The sequence below is a fragment of the Ursus maritimus genome, unplaced genomic scaffold, assembly GCF_017311325.1.
Source record: "Ursus maritimus isolate PB19 unplaced genomic scaffold, ASM1731132v1 scaffold_33, whole genome shotgun sequence".
NCBI lineage: Eukaryota > Metazoa > Chordata > Mammalia > Carnivora > Ursidae > Ursus > Ursus maritimus.
In genome coordinates this window covers 24,675,211-24,697,950 of record NW_024425897.1, presented here as the reverse complement: position 1 = coordinate 24,697,950, position 22,740 = coordinate 24,675,211, and the positions used below count along the sequence as shown (strand labels likewise).

General features: G+C 61.4%; 1 protein-coding gene across 1 annotated transcript in view; it reads left to right on the top strand.

Annotated features, from left to right (window-relative positions):
* The window catches only part of NCOR2 (nuclear receptor corepressor 2), a 172,129-nt gene extending 150,931 nt beyond the window's left edge, over positions 1-21,198 (top strand). Inside the window, exons 29-47 of the mRNA XM_040620026.1 lie at positions 484-624; positions 1,010-1,096; positions 1,775-2,073; positions 3,543-3,897; positions 4,968-5,189; positions 5,708-5,959; positions 6,691-6,840; positions 6,978-7,127; positions 7,220-7,442; positions 9,620-10,161; positions 11,197-11,346; positions 11,571-11,716; positions 12,195-12,388; positions 13,171-13,320; positions 14,128-14,276; positions 15,145-15,198; positions 18,001-18,087; positions 19,255-19,434; positions 20,044-21,198. Of these exons, the coding sequence (XP_040475960.1) occupies positions 484-624; positions 1,010-1,096; positions 1,775-2,073; positions 3,543-3,897; positions 4,968-5,189; positions 5,708-5,959; positions 6,691-6,840; positions 6,978-7,127; positions 7,220-7,442; positions 9,620-10,161; positions 11,197-11,346; positions 11,571-11,716; positions 12,195-12,388; positions 13,171-13,320; positions 14,128-14,276; positions 15,145-15,198; positions 18,001-18,087; positions 19,255-19,434; positions 20,044-20,225 (3,713 nt within the window). The 3' untranslated portion in view covers positions 20,226-21,198. The remainder of the gene's footprint in view (positions 1-483; positions 625-1,009; positions 1,097-1,774; positions 2,074-3,542; positions 3,898-4,967; positions 5,190-5,707; positions 5,960-6,690; positions 6,841-6,977; positions 7,128-7,219; positions 7,443-9,619; positions 10,162-11,196; positions 11,347-11,570; positions 11,717-12,194; positions 12,389-13,170; positions 13,321-14,127; positions 14,277-15,144; positions 15,199-18,000; positions 18,088-19,254; positions 19,435-20,043) is intronic.
* The last annotated feature ends 1,542 nt before the right edge of the window (positions 21,199-22,740 follow it).

Genomic DNA, 22,740 nt, shown 5'->3' with positions numbered 1-22,740 from the left:
GTGGACTTGTTATAGCGCACCTGTCTGTGTGTGCACACATATGCACATGGGCCCGTTGTGCACCTGGCCTCACTTTGTCCTCAGTGGCCAGGCCTGTGTGTGTACGTGCACACACATACTCGCACGTGTGCACGCTCACACCCAGATGGTCGCACACCCTGTCTGTTCCCACTCTGCTGCTCGCGTGCATGCATTGATGTTCACATCACAAGTCGGCGCCCGTGTGAGGCAGTGTTTGCGCGCAGGCTCACACGGCCGTGTGTGGTCAGAGGCACATACCTACTGACAGTGGGTCGGGGTTCACGGTGCAGGAAGCCTTTGTATCTGTTAAATCCTCTAGGCTGGAGCGAGAGGCCCCGGCTTGCCTGCAGGCTGTGGCTTCCCTCGGGAGGGCTCCTGTCCCGGGGCCCCAGCTGGTTGGCTGGCACGGGCCCATGTGCCCCAGCCCACCAGTGCTCACCACGAGCATGGTCTGGTTTCCAGGTGGCATGTCGGTGTCCCAGTGCTCCAAGGAGGACGGCAGGAGCAGCTCAGGACCTCCCCATGAGACGGCCGCCCCCAAGCGCACCTATGACATGATGGAGGGCCGTGTGAGCAGGGCCATCTCCTCAGCCAGCATCGAAGGTGGGCGCCCTGCCCAGCTCCCTACCCCAGCAGACACGGAATGCCAGGGGGCCTGGGACCTGCCCTGGGGGGCTTCCAGCTCAGTGGGTTGAAGCACCAAAGAGAGAGAATTTGTCTGTCGGTGCCCCCGGAGGGCAGTGGTGGGATGGTTCACCTGATTCTCCAGAGAGGTAAACTGAGGCTAGGTTTTGCCGAGGCTTGATCTAGAGGCAGTGCAGGGCCCGCGAGATGGGACACTGCTTGCTGGGTCCAGTGCCGCCACCACCACCACCGCCACTGTCAAAGGGACCCGTGCTGGGAGGGGTGGCTCTGAATCCAGCCCCCGTCACTGCCCGAGGCTGGCTGAGGGACCCATGTAACCATGATGCTCTTGCCCCTCCCCCAGGTCTCATGGGCCGCGCCATCCCACCTGAGCGACACAGCCCCCACCATCTCAAAGAGCAGCACCATATCCGAGGCTCCATCACACAAGGTGCCACCCGCCCTCCGTCCCCCATGGTGTCCGTCCCCCACTGCCCTCACGGCGGCCGCAGCCAGCGCGCAGACATTTGCAGTCACGATGGGCGGGGGTGGGGGGATGTGCCAGCCTGCCGTGGGAAAGGCACGTGACATGTGTGCGTGGCCAGTACAGGTGCAGGTTGAACTGCAGAGCAAGGGCATGTCTGTCTTATTTAAAAACAGAAGGAGAAAGCAGAACACTGCCCAGAAGCCCCGTCCTGTGTAGGCATTGCTGACTCAGCGTCTGTTTTGTGCTTGGCCCTAACCCAGGTGCTCCTCCCGTATTAGTGTGTGGGGCCGGTGTGATCATGTGTTAACAGTTATTAATGGTGCTGATACCATGCCACCCAAGTTAAGTTCTCTTGGCCGGTCGGTGGCGAGCCAGCTACGAGGGGCCCCGTTTTATGCTTTCTGTCTACGGTATCTCATTGAATGTGTACGACTTGGTGAGGTGTTTCAGTTAATATTCCTATTTTATGTATGAAGGGACTGAGGCTCAGAGAGGTCCAGTCACGTGCTCAAGGTAACACAGCGAGTGAGGATTTGAACCCAGGTAGTCTGGCTCCAGAATCACCGGGGTGTGGAGATCCCAGCTTAGAACGAGTGCGGTGGGGTGCGGAGTCGAGGGTCAGCACCCTGTCCTCCTTGGCAGGGATTCCGCGGTCCTACGTGGAGGCCCAGGAAGACTACCTCCGTCGGGAGGCCAAGCTCCTAAAGCGCGAGGGCACCCCGCCCCCGCCCCCGCCCCCGCCGCGGGACCTGGCCGAGGCCTACAAGGCCCGACCCTTAGAGGCCCTGGGGCCCCTGAAGCTGAAGCCGGCCCACGAGGGGCTGGTGGCGACGGTGAAGGAGGCCGGCCGCTCCATCCACGAGATTCCGCGCGAGGAGCTGCGACGCACACCTGAGCTGCCCCTGGCCCCGCGACCGCTCAAGGAGGGCTCCATCACGCAGGTACGGGCGCCGGGGTGGGCGGGCTGGGCCAGGATGCTGTGGGTGGGGGCGCTGTCAGCCGCTGCTCTGGCCTCTACAAGTGGGGAAACTGAGGCTCCGACTCGGTGGGTACCTTGCCTGGGATGACGCAGTTGCTCATGACTGAGCTGCTGCTATGTGCATTCCAGATTCCCTGCTAAGGGCTCTATAGCCGCCACCTCCTTTGATTGTATTTATGCTCCTGTGAGGTTCATACCCATTGTCCCCGTTCTTCAGATGGAGAAACTGAGGCGCAGAGAGAGCAAGCAGCCTGCCAAAGTCCCAGAGCTAACCATAAGTGGAGGCTGCTGACTGGATTTGTGTTACGGGCCAGACACTGCCTGAGCACTTGGCATCATGTCCTGTTGAGCCCCTGCAACTGCTCTTACTCTTCTCATTGTATTGGTGCATAAGTGGAGGTTCAGAGACATTAACAGACTTGCCCAGGGTCACACAGCAAGTGAATGGCAGTTATGAACCTCAAGTCCAGACGTGCTTAAATCTGCAACATCTTTGCTTCTTGGCGTCCACTCCCCCACCAGCAGGCTGCACCCCCGCGGCTCACGGGCCCCAGGAGGCCCCAGCCTGGTAGGGCATGACCAGCTCCCAACTGTGTGAGGAGCTAGTCAGTGGAAACTACCTAGGGATAGTGGGAACCATCCCAGGGGCTGCGTGGCTCCGGGCAGACAGGACTGGGAAGGGTATCCCGGGAGGGCATCACAGCTGGGGTCAAAGGCGTAGTGCCAGGAGAAGCCGTGGGGAAATTATCCAATGCCAGGGGACCGGTTTGGCTCTCAGCGTCTGGGTAGAGTCCTCCATGGACCCAAGAGGGAGGCTAGCCTGATTCTACAGTATTCTTAAAAGTGGGGTGTTTCCCTTTCTTATGAAAGTGATGAAAACATTCGTAAATAAACTTGGAGCTCTATCACTGGAGACACAGGGCCCCACTATACCCCGGGCTCCCAAGCCTGTGTCAGCAGGGCGGAGGCTTCTCCCATGTGGCCGGGTTGCCCTCTGGTCCATGACCCACTGTTTCTTCAGCTGCCCCTTCTGGCCAGAGAGCAAACAAAGCTGAGCCTTGACCTCTGAGCCTTGGGCCCCAGGCGGTGGAAGTGGGTTTTGCTGCTGTATTTTCTGGCGTGGCATCGAGTGGGCCGTGGAGGGTTGCTGACTGATGGGGATAGGTTTTCCCCACGTGGGGGTGCTGATACTGCAGGGGCCAACAGAGGGTCCCCCACTTGCTCCAGGGAGGGCTGAACTTTGTGCCCCTTCTGCAACCCCGCAGGTGGCTCTGGGGCCAGGACGGGCGGGCAGGGCAGTGACACGTGTCCTGATCTTAGGTTTAGCAAAGTCCTTTGTGAAACGGCGTGAAACATTGCTCCCATTTTGTGGCTGTGAAACTGAAGCTCCGAGCCATTATGCAGCTGGTGCTCACACACCCTTCTCCCCAGGGCACCCCGCTCAAGTATGACACTGGCACATCCTCTGCCGGCCCCAAAAAGCATGACGTGCGCTCCATCATCGGCAGCCCCGGCTGCACGTTCCCGCCCGTACACCCGCTGGATGTGATGGCCGACGCCCGGGCGCTGGAGCGCGCCTGCTACGAGGAGAGCCTGAAGAGCCGGCCAGGGGCAGCCGGCAGCTCGGGGGGCTCCATCACCCGGGGGGCCCCAGTCATCGTGCCCGAGCTGGGCAAGCCGCGCCAGAGCCCCCTGACCTATGAGGAGCACGGGGCACCCTTCACTGGCCACCTCCCACGCGGCTCACCGGTGACCACGCGGGAGCCCACCCCGCGCCTGCAGGAGGGTGCGTGGGGTGCAGGGTGGGGGGTAGGTGCCGGGTGGACTCCTCGGCTCAGGAAACTGCCCCCCACCCACCTTCAGCATAGGCTGGAAACCGGGGGCACCCTCGGGGCTACCACATACCTTCCACCTGCCCGACCCGTGGCTTCTGCCCCCGAATTACACTCAGAATTATCTTCACCTCCCTGCCACCTCCAGACCACCACGATTTCCCACCTGGCCTCCCCAACTCCCCTCCTGTCCTGCTATAATCTGCACCCCAAACGCAGCCAGAATTGTCCTTCAAAAAGCTCACATCAAATCGTGCCACTCTACTGCTTAAATCTTTCTAGTGACTTCTCGCCGTGGCAAGCCTGTAGGAGCTGGCCCTGCCCAAGCCCCATCTCACTGTCCCCATGTTCCTTTATCCACCCCAGGCTCAGTGAGCTGCCTTCCTCCTCTCCGTTCTGTGACTTAGCTCGGGGCCTTTGCACCAGCTGTTCCCTCTGCCTGAAACCTCCCCACTTTCAGATCGTTACCTAAAAGACTTCTTTTTGTCCTTCATTTCTCTGTACAAAGTCACATTCTTGGGGAGGCTTTTAGGACCCTCCCCCACTATTCTGGTCACATTTTAAATTTTCTCTGGAGCATTAATCGCTCAGAAATTCGTTTGAAGACTAGTTTATCACCTTTCTCCAGCATTAGATGTCTGCTCCATGTGGTCCGGGTTTCCTGCCTGTTTTGTTCGCTGGGGTGGCTCCAGCTCTTAGAACAGTGCCTGGCGTGTAGTAGAGGCTCCATAAATATTTTTTGATTACCTGAATGAATGAATGAATGAATGAATAAGGGAACAAATGAGAGCATGAATGAGTGAATTTTTAAAAAGAACAAAAACACAGAAGCAAATAAGTAAATGAAAGAACACAGGAGCTGAGGCAAAGGAACAGGTGAAGGCAGAGTCTGGTCCCTGGATCCCAGAGCGCCCACCCTCCAATGGCCTCCCATAAACCCTGGCCTCGGTGGCCCCCGTGTGGGGGACTGTGACAGCCCTGGCACAGAGGTCCGATGCTAACCCCCCTTGGCCTGTCCCCACAGGCAGCCTCTCGTCTAGCAAGGCATCCCAGGACCGAAAGCTGACATCGACACCCCGTGAGATTGCCAAGTCCCCCCACAGCACCGTGCCTGAGCACCACCCCCACCCCATCTCGCCCTATGAGCACCTGCTTCGGGGCGTGAGTGGTGTGGACCTGTACCGTGGCCACATCCCACTGGCCTTCGATCCCGCCTCTATACCCCGAGGAATCCCTCTTGATGCAGGTGATTGTCCTGGACCAATAGAACCCCACAGCAGGGGGTCAGGGGCTTCATCATTGTCAGCCCAAGGACTCCTCGGGCCTCAACTAAACTCTGCTAGATGGGGAAACTGAGGTGTAGGGGTGGAGAGACCCAGTGATACAATCATGTGAACATTTTAGGTCAGAAGATATTTTTCAGTGGTTTTCTCTCCCTGCAGAACTTATCAGTGCCTTTAAAATTGCAAATGTATCAAAAGAGGGCTGAAGTGTTGAGTGTTCCTCAGATGGACATGGTCTGAAAATCTGTTTAGAAGGATGCATCCCGTCGGTATCTTAGTGATCTACATTTTGGATGCCCTTTGTTTGGGGGAACTTTGATCTGAAGAACATTATCAGTAGAAGGTATCCCTATGTGTTTTGAGGAGCAAGGGTTTTTCTATGTCTAGGCCCTCCATTCTGAGTTGTGGGGGGTATTTTGGGAGAAGTCGTCACATATAGGAGTGGGGGGGCAGTCTGACCCTGCCCCTCTCCTCTCTGCAGCCGCTGCCTATTATCTGCCCCGACACCTGGCCCCCAACCCCACCTACCCGCACCTGTACCCACCGTACCTCATCCGCGGCTACCCCGACACGGCAGCGCTGGAGAACCGCCAGACAATCATCAACGATTACATCACCTCGCAGCAGATGCACCACAACGCAGCCACCGCCATGGCCCAACGAGCTGACATGCTGAGGGGCCTGTCACCCCGCGAGTCCTCACTGGCTCTCAACTACGCCGCCGGCCCTCGAGGTGGGTGGGGCCGGGCACTTGCTGGCAAGTGGGTGGGCAGACCCTCCCCATCCAGAGTCGGCCCTAGTCCTCGTCTGCCCGGGCCCGCTCGACGGTGCAGAGGACATGGGTGTGCCGGAGGTCTGGGCGGTGTGACCACCCTGTGCGCGCAGACCTGGCAGGTGGTGGAGGGTGGTGTGTGCTGTGAGTGTGTGTCTGGTAGCCGTGTGCGTCCTGGGTGCACACGGAGCTGTACACCGGCGGCTGGGTGCTCCTGGTATATAGGGTTCTGGGCGTTAAAAAAAGGGATCAAAATAGTTTGTATTTCTGGTTCCCTTGACTTGCAAACAGCCTGTGGTTGCTTTGTAAGTGCATTAAAGTCATCCTCTGGAACCTTCTGGAACAACCGAGTACCACTTAGGGTCCATTTGGAAAAACCAGTCATGCTGGGTATTTCAGACAGTGAGGACTGAATACAGGGACTGATTGTATGGGGTGAGAGGTTGGGAGAAAAGGAAGAACACGCCGAGGTAATGCGGGGTGCCGGCTGCAGGACACAGCCACTTCTGGGCTTTGCGAGCCAAGGGGAGGTGGGGCTGCGAGAGCCTGGCATTCAGAAGAGGGGCCCGAGGGGCCTGGTGCTCAGCAGGAGGGAGCGCCCCGGCTCACAAGGGCACCCTGCCCTCCAGCTGACGGGGTGGCCTGGCCCCTCCTGCCCCTCCTACAACCCCCGCCCCCACCTCCTCTTGCAGGCATCATCGACCTGTCCCAAGTGCCACACCTACCCGTGCTGGTGCCTCCAACACCAGGCACACCCGCCACCGCCATGGACCGCCTCGCCTACCTCCCCACAGCACCCCAGCACTTCAGCAGCCGGCTCAGCAGCTCCCCGCTCTCCCCGGGTAACACCCCTGCCCCCGTCCTGGGTTTGGGATCCTGGCGTCTGAGGAAGGTGGCCGGGTGTCCTCTGTCCACCCCAGAGGACCAGTCCAGGCCCTCCCTGAGCGCTGGGCTGAATCGCGGGACTTTTGGTTGCCAGGGGGTCCCACTCACTTGACAAAACCCTCCGCCGCCTCCTCGTCCGAGAGGGAGCGGGAGCGCGACCGAGATCGGGAGCGTGAACGGGAGCGCGAGAAGTCCATCCTCACGTCCGCCGCCACTGTGGAGCACGCGCCCATCTGGAGACCCGGTAGGGCGTCAGAGGTCCCCGCCCCAGCCTCTGGGGGTCCTCACGGGCCACGTGAGGCCTGCGCCCCTGACGCCACAGCCTGTCCCCACCAGGTACAGAGCAGAGCAGCGGCAGCGGCAGTGGCGGCGGGGGTGGGGGAGGCAGCAGCAGCGGCAGCCGCCCCGCCTCCCACTCGCACTCCCACCAGCACTCGCCCATCTCACCCCGGACCCAGGACGCCATCCAGCAGAGACCCAGCGTGCTGCACAACACGGGCATGAAGGGCATTATCACCTCCGTGGAGCCCAGCACACCCACGGTCCTGAGGTGGGCCAGGTTGGCACAAGGGAGGGGACAGGCGGGCGGGTGGTGGATGCACGCGTGGATTGATGGGTCGGGAGGTAAACGGTCGCGTGAACGACGGGCAGGAAAGTAGGTAGATGGATGGCGGGTTGGGGTAGGAGGCAGGAGGGCAGGTGGGTAAGTGGATGAATAGACAATGCGTGGGTAGGTGGAGGGAAGGGCAGGGGAGAGGCTGGATGGGTGGGTGAACGGGCAGATATTTGGCAGGCGGGTGGATGGGAGATTGGGTTAGAAGGATGGGTCGGTGGACAGGTGAACGGGTGAGTGGGTAGACGAATGGATCATTGAGCGGGTAAGTGGGTGGATGACGGGGTAGGTGGGTGGATAGACGGGTGGGTGGTGTGTGGACAGTGGCTGGGCTGGATGAACAGGTGGGTGGCTGGGTGGGTTAGGCGAGTGGCTGGATGGGTGGGGGGTGGGCAGGGCACTGGGTATAGGTCGAGGGAGAGGTGAGCAAGTAGGTGGGTGGAGGGTGGGTGGAGGGTGGGTGGGCAGGTGCATGGGTAGATGGTAAGTTGGATAGATGGGTGGCGGGTTGGGGGAGTGGATGAGTGAGTAGGTGGTAGGTTGTTGGGTTCAGAGAGAGTCTGTGGAGAGGAGAGGGACAGACAAGAGAGGGCTGTGGGGAGAGACTCCTGGCCCTCCCCTGACTCTAGCACGCCCCTAACGAGGAGGAGATCTGTCCATCTTGCCTAAACAAAACCTCATGGTTCTCTTAAGCTGGGAGAATCTCTACAGGTCCCAGGTGTGCCCCCCACAGTCCACTCACTCTTGCAAGGGGCCCAAGTCCCCTCCAGTGACATCCCCCCACAAGGCCTGGGGGCAGAGCTGCCTAATGCAGGGGAGGGAGCTTCCCCTGTGCCCTTCCCTGCTCAGGGTCCTGTTCGGGGACAGGTGCTTCTTCCAAGATGAAGTTTCCGTTCATACAAGCACCCTCCCCCCATTTGGCCGCTCTAAATCATAACCTACCACCCTGCCACAGTTCCAGTTTGGGACAGTGACAGCCTCGTTTCCCAGAAGCGTTGGCTGTGCCCTCACTGACTCAGACACCCAGCAGTCACACGAAGCCGAAGCACCTGGCTGCTTAGAGCACAGTTAGCAGTCATGCACGACGGCCAGCTCTTCACACCAGCAGTAAGCTGCTTAGAAACTGTCATGGGGCAGTCGGGCCTTTCCCACTGGCAGCTGGAGTGAGGGTTTGTGAAGGGCAGGGCACTTCCTCATGGAGCCGCTGGGCTTGACAGAGAGGCCCCGAGGGCTGGAGTCGGGCCAGTTTGCATCCAAGCGCCAGTGTCCTCCTCTGTGAAGCGGGGAGAATTACACTTACCCGTGACGATCAGAGAGTACGTGTCGGTGCAGTCCTTCCTGGCCGACCTGCAGTGTGTCTCTTGCACTATGCTGGGTGTGGGGGACACCGTGATGCAAGCCCTGCCCTGCTGGGGATTATGGCCTAGACCAGACAGCAATCAAGGAAGGCTGCTTGGAGGAAGAGACACATGACCCTCAAGAGCAGCACTCCAGGCACAGGGCCCGGCAGGCATCCCAGGGAGCCCTGTGTGGCCTCTGGCGGCTGGGGTGGGAGAGCCGGGCCCTGTGCCTTCTCTAATCCCCCAGCTCCCGTTCTCCCAGCATTCTCAGGGCCTTTCCCTTGGTATTCCTGCTCTCCCCGTGGCTCCTTCATTCCCTCATGTGTCCTGAGCAGCCCGTGGCTCACCTGCCAGCCCCAGTCAGCGTCTTTCTCTCTTCACCCCATCTTGTTTTTGAGCCGTACTCAGGGGCGTGCCTTCTCTGTTTTCTTGTATACAGTCCGCTCGGCTGGAGCGTAAGGTGCTTCTGTCTGTTGGCTGCCATATTCCTCAATGTCTAGAGCAGTTTCTAGAACAGTGCCTAGAACAGTGCCTGACACATAGCAGGTGTTCAGGAAAAAGTCTTAAGTGATGGAGACGGTGAATAAATGTGTAAGTGAGCAGGTGAGGCTGAGCACGGCAGGGCCTCTCAGGCCGCATTGGGAGGGCAGGGTTATTCCAGGGCAGTGGAGACCCATCCGGGTGCTGAAGTGTGAGGGGAGTGACCCTGCCTTGGTCCTGCCCCCCCCCCGCCCCCCGCGATATGCTTCCACAGTTCCTTGACCACCTTCTCTCCTCCCCCAGGTCCACGTCCACCTCCTCGCCTGTCCGCCCGGCTGCCACATTCCCACCCACCACCCACTGTCCACTGGGCAGCACCCTCGACGGGGTCTACCCCACCCTCATGGAGCCCGTCTTGCTGCCCAAGGAGGCCCCGAGGGTCGCCCGGCCCGAGCGGCCCCGTGCAGACACCGGCCACGCCTTCCTTGCCAAGCCCCCGGCCCGCACGGGGCTGGAGCCCGCCTCTTCCCCCAGCAAGGGCTCCGAGCCGCGGCCCCTGGCGCCCCCCGGCTCCAGCCACACGGCCATCGCCCGCACCCCAGCAAAGAGCCTCGCACCCCACCACGCCAGCCCGGACCAGCCTGCGCCGCCTGCCTCGGCCGCGGACCTGCACCGGGAAAAGACTCAAAGTAAACCCTTTTCCATCCAGGAACTGGAGCTCCGTTCTCTGGGTAAGACCACCCTGACAGCGGCCACCTTCATAGACGCGATAATCATGCGTCAAATTGCTCACGATAAAGGGCCGCGAGAAGGAGGTTCGCTGGCCAACGACTCCCCTCGCGATGGTAAGACTTCCGGCCCCGCCGCCCACCCACCCCGTCTTGTGGCCTAAAGATATTTTCAGATCTCTGCTTTTTATTTTTCCCCCCATTTTTCGTTGGTTTTGGTATTTTGATTTGAAACTCGTCCTCGTCGATTGCACGCTCTGATGGTTTATTCCTCAAGCTGCTGCCCACCCTCCTCTGATTTGGGGGCACCTCATCATTTGCACATTGTTTTATCATGATTTTTTTTTTTTTTTTTTGGATTTTCGCTTTTTTTTTTCCTTTAATGAATGGATCTGTGATTTTGACTTCAACTGCGCCTCCCATCTCCCAACCTTTGCGCCTGTGTTTGGGGAGCAGGGAGTGGGGCTGCAGAGGGGCTCGGGCTGACGCCTGCTGCCATGTGGGTGAGTCTGGTTTGGAGGACGCCCGCTGAGGCAGACTGTCTGGGAGAAGACCTGGAGGGGCAGGAAGCACCCGACTCTGCAGGAGGAGCCGACCCCTGCACCCTGCCTGGGTTGTGAGGGGGTCTTGGGGTGCCCTGACCCCACATCCCCCTTGCTGACCTGCTGCCCAGCATCCCCTGGGAGAAGGAGAGGCCTCTGCCCCCTGCCTCGTGCCTCAGGCCCCTGCCCTGGGCTCCTGTTTGCTGGACTGGGGGCTACAGGGATTGTGGCCCAGGCGGGGTCCTGGGACCTGAGTGTCACTCCCTGCCACACCCCCCCACCGATCTCACTCTTGCATCCCCTTTCCTAGAGACTCTTCTTCCCCCCTGGCCCCCACTGTCTGGGTGGGTCTGTGTTTCTCACTGTCCCTAGGTCTGGCTCTGTCTCCTGGCCTGTCTGCTTGCGTGTCCAGCTGTGTTTCTCCTCCGCCTGTCCCTCTCCCCACCCCTGGCCGGCCAGCAGCCCCTGCTCTGGCTCGCTCCCTCTCTCCATCTGCCCACAGCCCCCCTCCGGCCTGGGGGCCCCAGCCAGCATGGGAGGGTGGGCTGGGAGGGGCGGCCCCAGCCCTGGGTCCTGGCGCCGGCCTGACCCGGGGCCTTGCCCACTGTAGGGTACCACGGCGGCAGCTACAGCCCCGACGGGGTGGAGCCCGTCAGCCCCGTGAGCTCACCCAGCCTGACCCACGACAAGGGGCTCCCCAAGCACCTCGAGGAGCTCGACAAGAGCCACCTGGAGGGGGATCTGCGGCACAAGCAGCCAGGTAGGCCCCCCCACGCACCCCCACATACCCCACTTAGCACCGCCCTGAGAGAGGGATCGCCGTCGCCCCATCGTGCAGGTAGGAAAACCGAGGCAGCCAGAGGCGGAGGGATGGGCCCCGCCCCACAGCTCAGAGGGCAGAGCTGGGGTTCAGGGACACACCCCCAGCCAGGCCCACCCCTCAGCCCCCCGCCCCCAGACTGACCTGCTCTGCTCTGCCCGCAGGCCCTGGCAAGCTTGGCGCTGAGGCTGCACACCTCTCACACCTGCGGCCGCTGCCCGAGAGCCAGTCCTCGTCCAGCCCGCTGCTCCAGACCACCCCAGGGGTCAAAGGTCACCAGAGGGTGGTCACCCTGGCACAGCACATCAGTGTAACTACCCGTTCTCTGCCCTCTCCTCATCGCCTGTGAACCTAGGCCAGGATAAGGTCCCAGGGAAGGGAGGGGGAGGGCCACATGCAGCCTCTTGGTCTGGGGGGTAAACTGAGTCCTGATGGACCGGACACAGGATGTAGGGGTTGGCAAGGGCAAGCCATGCCAGGGGTTCCATAGTCTCTAACTCGGACATGGTAGCTGCCTCCTCATCCAGCTAATGGAGCCTGGGGTGCATGAGTCCATGGCAGGTGGAATCTGACCCATCAGGGGCCACCACTTTGAGGCCTCCACCACGCCCACTGCCCTGCACGCACAGAGTGCTGAGGCTGCTGTATGCAGGGCTGAAGCGCCCGGGAGCCAAGGACCACGCCCGGTTCTATCCCCAGAGCTCAGCCTAGCCTCTGCCCACCCAGAAGGTTCTGGTGGGATGGCTGCTGTCTGACCCTGCACCTCTCCCCCGACCTCTGGCCTGCAGGAGGTCATCACGCAGGATTACACGCGGCACCACCCGCAGCAGCTCAACGCGCCCCTCCCTGCCCCCCTCTACTCCTTCCCCGGAGCCAGCTGCCCCGTCCTGGACCTCCGCCGCCCACCCAGTGACCTCTACCTCCCCCCGCCGGACCACGGCGCCCCGGCTCGTGGCTCGCCCCACAGTGAAGGGGGCAAGAGGTAAGTGTCGGGAGTAGTGACCTTGCCGTTCAGCTGCTAGGAGGCCTTTGTCAGATGGGGGACGGTTGAGCCAAGTGCAAGGGCCGCCTGCTGTCATGGCGCAGATGGGAAACTGAGGCTCAGGGAGAGGAGTTTGCTCAAGGCCACGGTGCTGGTAGGTGCGTCACACTCTGGGTTCCAGACAGCAAGCTAAGTACTTCCCACGTGTTAACCGGGATTCTCGCCGCAAGCCCCGCAAGGGTAGGCGGTGTTGTCCCCGTGTCACCGATGAAGGAACTAAGGTATGAAGAAGCCAGTTCATTTACCTACAGGGACGCAGCCAGTAAGTGACAGAGCCGGGATTCGAGCCAGAGCTGTGTGCTCTGCGAGCAGCCTCACTGCAGGCACATGTGCACTCACTTCGGGGTACCCCCAGGAGCGCTGGGGTTGGGGGAGGCCCCCAGCTCGAGGAGGGTGCCGCATGAGGGGCACAAGGGCAGGAAGACAGCAGATGTCTTTGAGGGGACAGTGGGGTCCCTGACATGGGGGGCAGCAGGGGGCAGCTACCGCCCATGGGCCAAATCCAGCCCACAGTCCAGGAGCTAAGGGTTGGAAAAGAGACCACGCGTGGCCCACACAGCCCAAAATAGCAGCCGTCCAGCCCTCTGTGGAAGGAGTGGCTGAACGCTGATGTCGAGCAGGGCAGGGTTGGGAGGGGAATTCAGAGAGTGGCACCTCCCTGCGTCATTTCGGGGGAGAGAGTGCTGAACTCTGACCACAGCGGGGACCCTCTCTCCACTCAGGTCTCCAGAGCCAAGCAAGACGTCGGCCCTGGGCAGCAGTGAGGACGCTATCGAGCCCGTGTCCCCACCGGAGGGCATGGCAGAGGCTGCCCATCCCCGAAGCGCCATGTACCCACTGCTGTACCGGGACGGGGAGCCGGCAGAGCCCAGGTACCTCCATGGCACCCCGCCCTGCCCCCCGGGATGCTCGAGACTCGGCCCCTTTGCCCGCTTATGGCCTCGGTCCCCCGCTGTGCATTGGGGGCTGACAAGGGCTTTAGTGTGGGGCTGAGATCTCTCAGGCCTGCTGAGCGGATGTGACAGCTCTGTGTCAGCCTCCTGGGCCTTGGACTGGGGTGTCTTGGCTCAGGCCTGGCCCTCACTGCTGGCACTTGCTGAGGACCTGAGAAATGATGAGCTAAATGTGCCGGACCAATCAGGTAGTTGGGGACAGAGAAAAAAAGCCAGGTCCATGGGGCGCCTGGGTGGCTCAGTCGTTAAGCATCTGTCTTCGGCCCAGGGCGTGATCCCAGGGTCCTGGGATCGAGCCCCACATCGGGTTCCTGCTCCGCTGGGAGCCTGCTTCTTCCTCTCCCACTCCCCCTGCTTGTGTTTCCTCTCTCACTGGCTGTCTCCCTCTCTCTCAAATAAATGAAATCTTAAAAAAAAAAAAAAAAAAAAAGCCAGGTCCGTGGGCCTTGGGGAAGGATGTGGTCTGAGCGTATGTCCAGTTCCTGAGGTGCTTTTCAAGGGGCCAGGCTGTTGCTGGGGCTCTGCAGAGACAGCCTGAGCCCAAGGATCGGTGAACTACAGAGAAGGTTGCAGGAGACGTGTGGTCCCTGAGAGGTGAAGGCTGTAGGTGTGGGGTAGAAGCTTGGTTCTGAATTTCTGAGGCAGGTCAAGTGACAAGTGCCCCATCGTCAAAGGTGTGCAAGCTAAGCGCTGAGCCCACTGACCTGGGGTGTCTGATCTTTGCAGCAGGATGGGCTCCAAGTCTCCAGGCAACACCAGCCAGCCACCGGCCTTCTTCAGCAAACTGACAGAGAGCAACTCCGCCATGGTCAAGTCCAAGAAACAGGAGATTAACAAGAAGCTCAACACCCACAACCGGAACGAGCCAGAGTATAGTAAGCGCCCCCCGCCCCCCGACGAGCCAGAGTATAGTAAGCGCCCCCCCCCCCGGACGAGCCAGAGTATAGTAAGCGCCCCCCACCCGGGACGAGCCAGAGTATAATAAGCGCCCCCCACCCGGGACTGGGGCCCCTGTGGGGCTGGGGGCCGGCACGGCCGTGGAACCCACAGGGTGCTTGCCAAAGCACGGGGGGCCCGCGACCACTTCTCCCCCGGCCCCTCCCCCGACGTTCAGGGAGCCCTGGGGGAGCTCTCCCTCCATGGTTGCTACGGGCCGGTGCGGGACGCGGTGTGGGGCACACCGGGGGCACATGGCGAATACTTGCGTGAGTGGCTCTGTGCCAAGCCCCATACTGAGTAGCAGGGTCCTGCCCACCCAGGGGCCTTGTGTGTCCCCAGCTCGCAGTGCTCACCGTATTTGTGATCTTTCCTCCATTTGTGCGGCTCATGGATGAAAACCCTAACCTCGCTCCCCCACCCTTAGTGCAGTGCCTGGCACGTAGCAGATCACAGCACAGAAAGAACCCACCACAGTCCCCGGCGGGGGATCGTCAGCTGGGGGCAGTCTGGGGGCATCGCAGAGGCTTTTCAGAAACTTGCTGGGGCTAGAGCAGCGGCCTTGCAGATAGTCCCCGGCCTGGGCCGGTAACTCCAGAGCCCTGCCAGGTGCGGTGGGTGGGCCAGCAGGTCGGCAGCCCCAGCAAGNNNNGAGGCGGCTCTCCAGCCCTGCCCCAGACCTGCTGAATCTGTGTGCACTGGTCACCTTGCCTAGACCGGACAGAGGACGGGGCGGGGGGGAGGGCAGGTGACTTCCTAGGACCTGTGGGCCCATAGACCTTACCCATCTTGTCACCTGCCCCCCAGATATCGGCCAGCCCGGGACGGAGATCTTCAACATGCCCGCCATCACCGGAACAGGTAACTGGCCAGCCTGGGCTCCACGGCCACCAGCCCCCTCCCTGCTCTCCCTGTTCCCCCTCATGGCTGCGCGCTAGGGAGGTTAGGCTGGTGTGTGGGATCTGGAAGGAGACTCAGGGAGTGTGGCCTGGGAGGTCACTGGAGCCCTCACCCCAGCCATAGTCCTATAGACGGGAAACTGTTCTTAGTTCAAGTGTGTCCTTCCCTCTGGACTCCGCAAACCCAGCAGCGGGGACACAGACTCACACAAAAGGCTGGCGAGGCTTTGCGAGGAGTCTGCATTGGAGTTACATGCCAAGGCTTCCTGGTGTGTTCAGCACCGAATTAGGAGCACACATGACTATCTGGAAACACCAGTGGCCTGCCGGGGCCTCGGATGGGGGTCTGAGTGTGGATGGGGAGAGTGGGCGTGTGCTTTGTATTCACGGACTTCACTCAGGGTCCACGGGAGCGCTTTTATAGAGAGAACACCCGTTTTACTCGAAAATTCGAACCAGCTGGGCAAACCACGAAGATGTGTTATGGAGATGGGTGAAAACCCACGTGCATTTTTAAACTAAAACTTGAGCCTACTGTGATGTTTGGGACTTGGGGGACCCTCGGGGTTGGGTCCCCAGCCGCTGGTAGGGGCCACAGGGTATGTTTCCGCTGCTGCATGGAAGGCCCGGGGCAGGGCTTTAGGGAGTTGCCTTCGGAAGTCTGGCGCGAAGAGACTGAGCCCAGAGCAGAGCCGGGACTGGCACCTCCGTGGGCAGACCTTGTCCGGTGGGGCGGAGGTCCCAGTGTCGTTTGCAGGGCTGTGTCCTCTGTGCCCTGGGCCTTCAGTGAGGGTGTGAGGCAGGAGGAGCAGAGGGCATGTGGGCTGGCCTTCCCGCGGGCCATCAGAGGGGCCTCGAGCCCTGGCACAACCACTGGATTTTATCAAAGGGTCGTCAGGGCCTCCAAGTGGGGGTCTGGACCGGCGCTCGTCTGTCTACCCAGAGCCTAGATCCAGGGGCCGTCACTGAGCCTCGCACAATGGGGAGGAGACAATTTAGTCGAACCAACGAGATGGTTAGAGATGAAAATGTCCAGAACGTCACAGTCCTTGACGCAGGCCGTGGACACACAGGCGCATATGTCCGTAGAAATTCGTGCGGCACTGCAACGAAGGTCTGCGCCAAGACTTCGTGTAAATCCTGTTCGACTTCTTGTGAGCAGTTCAGCACGCACGCACACGTGTCTGCAGGCCCCGGTCTCTCCTGCTCAGCCCCCACGTCAGACTTTGGCTCTGTAACCAGAAGCGGTCAAGCTTCCTTCCTGCCTGGCACCGTCCGACCGCGCACCCGTGACCTTGGGCGGAAGGCTCGGGAACATCGGGCTTGCTAGATGCCGCCCTGCAAGAGACTGCCGCAGCCCGTACCCCTCACGTCGTCTTTTCCACTCCTCGCTGTTTTCTTAGGAGCACCACGAATACTTTTTTTTCCCCCCAGTGCTCACCTCTGCTGGAAATACTGCTTGTTATTGAGCGATATGGCTTTTCCCCCCCGTTTTATGTATGTATTTTTGATGCCGGTGAAATGGGGCCAAGACACAGCTAAAAAGATGGAGTGTGTCCCCGGTTTTGGCTGCGTTTGAAGCTAAAAGGAGGAAAAGAAAAACAAAATGCAGGGAGCAAATGGTTGTCCAGAAGCGTGGTTCTCAAAGCCGCCGCGAAGCCGTCCGTGTAGCTCACAGACGAGCCGGGGCGGCCGCTGGCTGTCGGTGCGCTTGGCCAGAGTGCAAGTTTTAAAATCCGTGCAGACGTTGCCCGAGGACGGCAGGCAGAGGGGGCTTGAGCTTCGTGGGCAGTCTGGTTTAGCAAAAATGCGGAGAAGAGACACGTCCCTGGGTTTGTGAAAGTCCCCAGAATGATCCCCAAGAAAATGAGAAAGGGACAGAACATGGTGAATGAGAAAGGCGGAACTTGTGGCTGCGACGTAGCGGGTGTCCGCAGGGGCCCGTCAGGGACCGGTGTGTGGATTCGACCGTTTGATGACGAGGCGGCCGGGCTGGGGGCGGTCATGCAAGTGTCTCTAGCTCTGCCCTGTCCCCTGCACGCACTGTAACTGCATGGCTACGACCCCCACTTCACCGTCCGTCTCTGCACCTCTCTCTCCTCGTGGCTCCCGGGCGGGGGAGAGGCTGGGGGAGGAGAGTTAGGCCCAGTGCTGGCAGGGGGGCGGGGTGCAGGCGGGAGTGTGGGCCCTGAGGGTCCCAGACCTCACAGGGGTCACCTTCCCTCCCAGAGTCTCTTCCTCAGCCCCCGCCAGCCCCGGGAACCCAGGGTGAAACCCCCCCCAACCCAGTACCGAGCTCTGGCTTGACCTGGTTTGCCAGCTGTGTCTCCCCAAACAGGGTGTCCCCCTCTGACTTCCACCCTGACACACGCACGCGTGCACACACACACACACACACACACACCTACCTTCCCCCGACTTCCTCTTCAAGGCCACTTGGAATTTTATAAGAGAAGCAGCCCCAGCTGGGATTTCGGGGTGGGGGGGTTGCAAAGGGGCTTCTGATTTCCCAGAGGGCAGAGTAGGAAAGAGTGGGGGGTGGTCATCTCGCCTCCCAAACCTCAGGGCCCGAGTCCGAGGGCCCCCCCCAACCCCACGCCCACGCCGCAGGAATGCAAGGGGGGATAGGGAAATGAAACATGTTGCTTTGCCAAAATGTGCTCACTGTGTATTCTCTCTTCTCCTCCCCCCCCTCTGCTACTCTCTCCCTCTCTCCGTTGTCCCTCCGGCCCCCCTGGCCCCTGTGTGTGTGTCTCTCTCCCAGGCCTCATGACCTGCAGAAGCCAGGCGGTGCAGGAGCATGCCAGCACCAACATGGGGCTGGAGGCCATTATTAGAAAGGCGCTCATGGGTAAATATGATCAGTGGGAGGAGCCCCCGCTCAGCGCCAATGCTTTTAACCCTCTGAATGCCAGTGCCAGCCTGCCCGCTGCTATACCCATAACCGCTGCTGACGGACGGAGCGAACACGCACTCACCTCGCCAGGTCTGCAGGCCTCCCCCGCCTCGGCCCTCCAGCCCCACCCGCCCCGTCTGTCCCCATCCCGGTGTCCTTAATCTTGTGCCTCCGCGTTCCTCTGACCAACCCCCTCCAGCTTTGGAGCTTGTGACTTTATTTTTGTGCGTGTTTGACGTGGGTCTGGAGTTGGCTAACCCCCGTCTGGGCGGGCATAGCCCCGGTCCTCCGTTGCCCACTAGGTCCGAAGGAGCTGCTGCTTTTCTAAAAACACTCACTGCTGTCCGAGCCCTGCCCTGCCTTCCTCCCCTGCTGGACGCAGATCCTGGGATGCCCGCGTCCGGGCCTGTTTTGTGTCTCCTTAGAGGAGATGAGGCTGGAGAAAGGCCCACCTCTGTGTGGGTCAGGGTAACCCCTCCTGGCAGCCAGGCCCGTGGGCCCAACGTCTGCTGGGGCCACCATGTGTGACCTTGGCTGGCCTGGGACTTGATGGGTGTCTGCGTGCCAGCCCCAAATTCAGATGAGTCAGGGAGACCAGAGGGGCCAGCTCCCCCTCTGCCCCAGGTCCCCAATCAATATTCTACTTATCTGAGCAAGGAGACCTCAGGCCCGTTTGTCTGACTTGGCCAGTCTGGTTCCAGGAAGTTTCTGGAGTTAATGGGGGCCGAGGTCTGGCCTCAGGGGTCCCAGCTTCTCTGCAGAGGGCCTGTAGCCTTCCCAGCCCTGGCACAGTCCTGGAGCAATGGTTGGGGTCAAGCCAGAGGCCTGAGGCTTCATGCTCAGGGTATCAGCCCCTGGGTGGATAGGTGGGCCTCAGGGCAGCCTGAGGGGCCTTTGAAAGTAGTTCCACCCACTCCCCTAGAAGAAACCCACCTCCAGGATCGGGCCCAGGGCAGGTCTGTCCATCTGGTCGACTGGTGTCCTGGTGGGGCTGAGCTACTGTCCTCCCCTGCCATGAGGGCCCAGGAGGCAGGCAGCCAGGGCCTCACCCACCCCCACCCTCACCGTGTGAGTGCTGCCTTCACAGTCCAATGCGGCCCTTTTCCGTGTGTCCCCCTGCAGGTGGTGGCGGGAAGGCCAAAGTCTCTGGCAGACCCAGCAGCCGAAAAGCCAAGTCCCCGGCCCCAGGCCTGGCGTCTGGGGACCGGCCACCCTCCGTCTCCTCAGTGCACTCGGAGGGGGACTGCAACCGCCGGACCCCACTCACCAACCGTGTGTGGGAGGACCGGCCTTCATCCGCAGGTGGGCATCAGGGAGTGGGGGTGCATGGGCCTGCTGGCTGTCGGCCCGTCGGACGCACAGGTCTTCAGGGTCGGGGTGCCCAAGCACCTACTGTGTGCGGAGTGTGTGATCTGGCCTCTCCTAAGAAGACTGCCCAGGGGCCAGGTGGAGAGAAAGGGTGTGCTCGGGGCTGTCCAGGGAAGCTGGCCTCTGGCCCTGATCTGAGAAGGGGGGTGTTCAGGAAGTGAAGGGGGGGCGATCTCACAGGCTTGGCAGGTCGCAGGGAGCCAGGTTTCCTCGGTGAACGCGAGGTGTCACTGGAGGGTTGTAAGTGGGAACGTGACTTATCTGCTGTATTCAGGAGAGCGCTGGGCCGCAGGAGGACAGACCCGAGGGGCAAGGGCAGGAATGGCTTAGAGGCCCCCACTGGTCTAGGGACCAGGTGGCCAGGGCACAGTAGCGGTGAGAGATGAACAGTTTTGAGGAAGCTCGCAGGAGTTAGGGGGGTTTGAGACAGTGGCCAGAAGGGGGAGGCCAAGGCCCAGTCCCCAGTGTGGTAGATGGATGGGCCCATGGGGGGTCCCCAGCTCACGGGGGCCTCCTGACGGTCTCTCCTGGTCTCTCCGGCAGGTTCCACGCCATTTCCCTACAACCCCCTGATCATGCGGCTACAGGCGGGTGTCATGGCCTCCCCACCCCCACCTGGCCTTCCCGCGGGCGGCGGGCCCCTTGCCGGCCCCCACCATGCCTGGGACGAGGAGCCCAAGCCACTGCTCTGCTCACAGTACGAGACACTCTCCGACAGCGAGTGACTGTCAGAACAGGGTGGGGGGCGGCGCCAGGGCCCAGCGCGTGGCCAGAGCAGCCAGGCAAGGAGCGGGGCAGCCGCCGACTCCCCCCACAGAGGAAGGAGCCCCTGAGTCTGCCTGCGCGCCCGTCCGTCCGTCCGTCCAGAGCCGGCATCCTTGCCTGTCTAAAGCCTTAACTACGACTCCCGCCCCGGGCTGGTCCTGTGCAGTGACCTTACTCAGGGGATGTTTACCTGGTGCTCGGGAGGGGAGGGGCCGGGGAGGGGGCGCGGCGGCCACACGCACGCAGCCGGGGCGGCCAGGGACCCAAAGCAGGATGACCACGCACCTCCCACGCCACTGCCTCCCCCCCTAACACATCTGGAACCAAAGTCTAAACTGAGCTAGCAGCCCCCGCCCCCTCCCTCCGTCCCCATTCTGCTTCTCGCTCTGGACAGACGGACACGGGCCCTGTCCAGCCCCCAGCGCTCTTGTCCCGGTCTCCACGGACTGCCCCGGTCCACGAGACTGCTGGAAACCCAGTTGGGCCGGATGGGCGGGCGAAAGGGCCAGGTGCGGTCTAGGGCGAGCGGGCGCTCCAAGGAACTGGGCTGTCGTCTCACACGGCGTTGCCGCAGCGGTGGGAAGGAAAGGCAGGTGTGAATGATGTATTGGTTTACAGGGTATATTTTTGATACCTTCAATGAATTAATTCAGATGTTTTACGCAAGGAAGGACTTTACCCAGTATTATTGCTGCTGTGCTTTCGATCTCTGCTTACCGTTCAAGAGGCGTGTGCAGGCCGCCAGTCAGTGACCCCATCGTCCGCAGGACTGAGGGGGCGGGGGCTGCGGCTCGTGAGCGCCCCTGCGTCCTCCCTCCCTCCCTTCCTTGGGCAGAATGAATTTGATGGGTATTCCGTGACCGCCATTGCGCACGGCGGTGGTGTTCTGTCATTTACACACGTTGTTCTCATTAAAAAGCGAATTATACTCAAGTTACAAAGGCTTCTTCTCTCCCTCGGACTGGGCAGCCAGGAGGGCGGGCGACAGGTCTCGGGGGACAGCGGGAATGTCACCCTGGAGGGGCAAGGAAGTATCCACCCGAACCGCCCCAGATGCGTCCCCTCTGCAGGTGCGTATTTCCATCCACGGTGAGAACGTCTCCGTGAGGGGATCAACCAGTCACAGCCCTGGTGAGAGTATCAGACACTCCTACTCGTGAGGGGACGGTATCGAGTCCGCACACCTGGTTCGGGCGTCCGACACGCATACCGGGGGGGGGGTGTATTCACGCCCCTGGGGAGGGCTTCCCGCTCGCACCCGCGGAGGGCACAGCGCCATCGTGTTCGGGACGGTCCTGTCGGTTCGTAACCGTGGAGTACTTTTCATTTCATTCCTGCCACCGTCGTGTTCAGAAACAGACCCGTTGCTGTCACTGCTTTCTTTGAATACGAGGCAGAAGAGGGAAAGCCTCACCCGTCTGGGACTTGGAACAGCCACCAAGTGGCGGTGGCTTGCAGGTTCGGTGGCAGGGGTCCCTGAGAGGCGCCCCGCGCTTTGCCTCCGTGTCCTTACGAGCACAGCCTGAGTTTCGGGAAGGCTGCGGTTCTTGGCCGCGGACAGAGGCTGTTTTCGGTCAGCTCTGGGCACCGGCAGCCTCACTGTGACCCCCACCCCTGCTCCTTACCCCCGTGGCCACCTCATCTGGCACCCTGGCCTGCGCCGTGTCCTCCAGACCCTCGCCCGGTCCTGGGTCACGGGTGCGCATCTCAGCCTGTACCGCCAGATGCGGTGCCTGATTCTGGAAGGGCGTTCGGGGTCCTCGCTGCCCCCCGTCCTGGCTGCCCGCCCGTGCTGTGTGGCTGTGTGCTGTGGGCCCTCGGGGGTGCCCTCTGCGTGTTCGCCCGTCAGGACTCTTCCCCCTGCAGCCAAGAGCCAGGCAGCCACCTGTCGGCCACCCCCAGGTGTCACTGGCCCGAATGTGGACTTCATGCCGAAGTCCGAGAACCTCCGCCGTGGCGGACCCAGGGTCGGCCCCGCCGTGTGGGCTGGGGGGCCGCCGACTGCTGTCCCTCGGGCCCTGTGTGCAGAGTCCTGTCTGCAGAGAGCCTGCCTGATATGCAGACAGCCCCCGGTCAGGACGGGGTCTGCAGGGCAGGTTCTCTTTCTGAGTGTCATGGTCCCGGAATCCACCCTGTCCCTGTCCCTCAGTCTCTTGGCCCAGGGGTGCTGGCCCCTTGGCCCACCCAGGGACAGACACCCCCAAATGCCCAGAGAGGGGCCCAGCCTGGCCCAGCCAGCTTGCTAGCAGGCCGATGTGTCTGGCCAAGGGCATAGCGTTTATTCAGTTCAGAACCAGCCTTGCAAGGCTCCGATGAGGTGTCCCCAGCAGGGGTGGCCGCGGGCCTGGGGCGCTCGTGTCCCGCCCCAGACGTTGGGCTCCAGCCTTCCGCTCGGCGCTGCAGAGACCCTATGGGATTAAGACGGCATAGGAGAGGGGATCGGGGTCCGCCGGAGGCCGAAATTGCCATCCCTGC